General features: G+C 20.3%; 1 protein-coding gene across 1 annotated transcript, besides 8 other annotated features; it reads left to right on the forward strand. All coding sequences in view use genetic code 6, as the record gives it.

Moving 5' to 3' along the window:
- Positions 1-61: 61 nt before the first annotated feature.
- Positions 62-122: a microsatellite.
- A 168-nt stretch (positions 123-290) lies between these two features.
- Positions 291-334: a microsatellite.
- Positions 335-388: 54 nt separating this feature from the next.
- Positions 389-454: a microsatellite.
- Positions 401-453: a microsatellite.
- Positions 441-505: a microsatellite.
- Positions 454-495: a microsatellite.
- Positions 456-505: a microsatellite.
- A 205-nt stretch (positions 506-710) lies between these two features.
- Positions 711-1,830, forward strand: IMG5_083970 (hypothetical protein; the record flags this gene model as incomplete). The annotated part of the gene is made up of 1 exon (XM_004036350.1): positions 711-1,830. Exon 1 carries the CDS (start codon positions 946-948, stop codon positions 1,828-1,830), a length of 885 nt encoding a protein of 294 aa, XP_004036398.1. The 5' UTR covers positions 711-945.
- Positions 1,831-2,083: 253 nt separating this feature from the next.
- Positions 2,084-2,112: a microsatellite.
- Positions 2,113-2,149: the final 37 nt, after the last annotated feature.

Consider the following 2,149-nt stretch of genomic DNA (forward strand, 5'->3'; position numbering starts at 1 on the left):
AATCTTCTGAAAATATTTCTATTTAAAAAAAAATCAGATAAAGAAAAAAAATATATAGTCTTAATAATAATTAATAATAAAATAATAATAATATTAATCATTTATAAAATAATAAATAATAAACTAAAAAAAATACAACTTTATTGAATTCTTTAGCAAATTTAGGTGGTTTTAGTTAAAGTAAGAGTAGTCTTTAATTTGAAAATTTAAAATATTACTAAAAATGTCGTATTTTACGTGAAAAATATAAAAATAATAGACCGAGTAGTATATGTAATTTGATTAATATTTAATAAAAAGAAGAATAATAATAAGAAAATGAATAAAAAAAAATTACAGAAAATCAAGCAATAAGAACAAGAAGATTTATATCATCAGAAAAAGAACTAATATAAGATTATTTAAAAAATATAAATACAAACAATTTTAATAAATGAGAAATATAAATAATTTATTATATATATATATATATAAAATTATATATATAAATATATATATATATATAATTAAATTTCTTTCTTATTAAATAAAAAAAAAACAATTCATAAACCCAAAAAATTAAAGCAATTAAAAACCGAAAATAAAACTTTTTTTTTTCCAAAAAAGCATCCACATAATTAATAATTCATATAATTTTACATTTTCCCTATTCATTTTTAAATCCCATTAGTTCACAAACTGGCGAACAAACATTTAATTATTAACATTAACTTTCATTTGTGAATCCACAAATTTAATTTCCTTCATATCCTAATTATTTACATTTATTTGAGCAAGGATCAACAATTTAACAACTTTAAAGGTCCGGTAATTTACATTTTTAATCCCCTGTATATCCTAAATATTTACATCCTAAATTACATAAACTTATTTTCTCGCATAAATAATCTTAGGGTAATTCACATTCATTATAATCATTTAAAACCATCCCAACAGACTCCAAGCATGCAAATGAGCATTTTTATTACTAATAATTTTATGATTCTATTTGCAAATTTAAATTTAAAGTTAAGCATTCCTTAACTGAAGGCATATAACATTAATCTTTTCCTTTAAAACCTAATTCTATACATACATCAGAGCAAGGTTATTGACTTATACATTAATCTTTAGAAGGATAAATACATTTATCATTTTATAAAATAAAACCTTTCAATATACAAGCAATGGCACAACTAATTTATAACAAACATTCTTAAATACTCGGTAAATAACATATTTCCAATTTTTCTTCATATTTCAAGCATATATTATTATTATTTATATTACAATATTATTAATCACTATCCTAAAGTAAATTTGTTTATATAATAAAACCATGTTCTTTGCATAAATTTGTACAAGGATAAGAATATAAGCAATCATATGGGCTTGGATATTTACATTTATTATTATTTTCTTAATCTATTAAAAAACCTTAATATATACATTATTGACTACAAAAATTTTCTAAAAGACATTGATCATGATTTTTTAAACTGCATTTTTAAGAATTTTCGTTTTTTATTAAATTCCTTAATTTTATACAAACATCACTGCAATAATCTAATTATTAGCATTCTAAAATTTCCGGAATTCTACATTATCCAACCCCTTAAAATCCATATTTTCTACATAATTCGTTACATATATCAATCTCAAGACAATCTTCAATCGAAGGTTCTTTGCATTTACTTGAATCTTCGGAAAATTTTAGATATCCTAAAGAAAAACACGCAGTTTTTTGAAATGAGCACCCTTCTTCTGATAATAGGCAGTCCTAGGGATTAAAACAAATTAAAGAATTATCTGATGCTTGTATATAACCTGCTTTAATGCACGGATTATTGATTTCTGTTTAATCGCATAATGGCATATATTTGCAATAAATACATTTTTTTTTTTCGTCAATAGATGTAGCATAGCCTTTTTATAAACAACATTTATTTTTTAAAAAATTTTCTAAAGTGTTGTTTTCGCAGGCTAAATCATCATAACAAAAGAAATTTTAGAATGATTTTATTTATAATAAAATACTATATTTATTAAAAATATGATAAGGGAATTATTTTTATATAGCATTATTTTAATTTTAATAATATGCAATATATATATATAAAATATATATATATATATGATTATAATTATTATATTACAATAAATTATTGTG

Source organism: Ichthyophthirius multifiliis (assembly GCF_000220395.1).
Source record: "Ichthyophthirius multifiliis unplaced genomic scaffold scaff_1120509250594, whole genome shotgun sequence".
In the NCBI taxonomy this organism is placed as follows: domain Eukaryota; phylum Ciliophora; class Oligohymenophorea; order Hymenostomatida; genus Ichthyophthirius; species Ichthyophthirius multifiliis.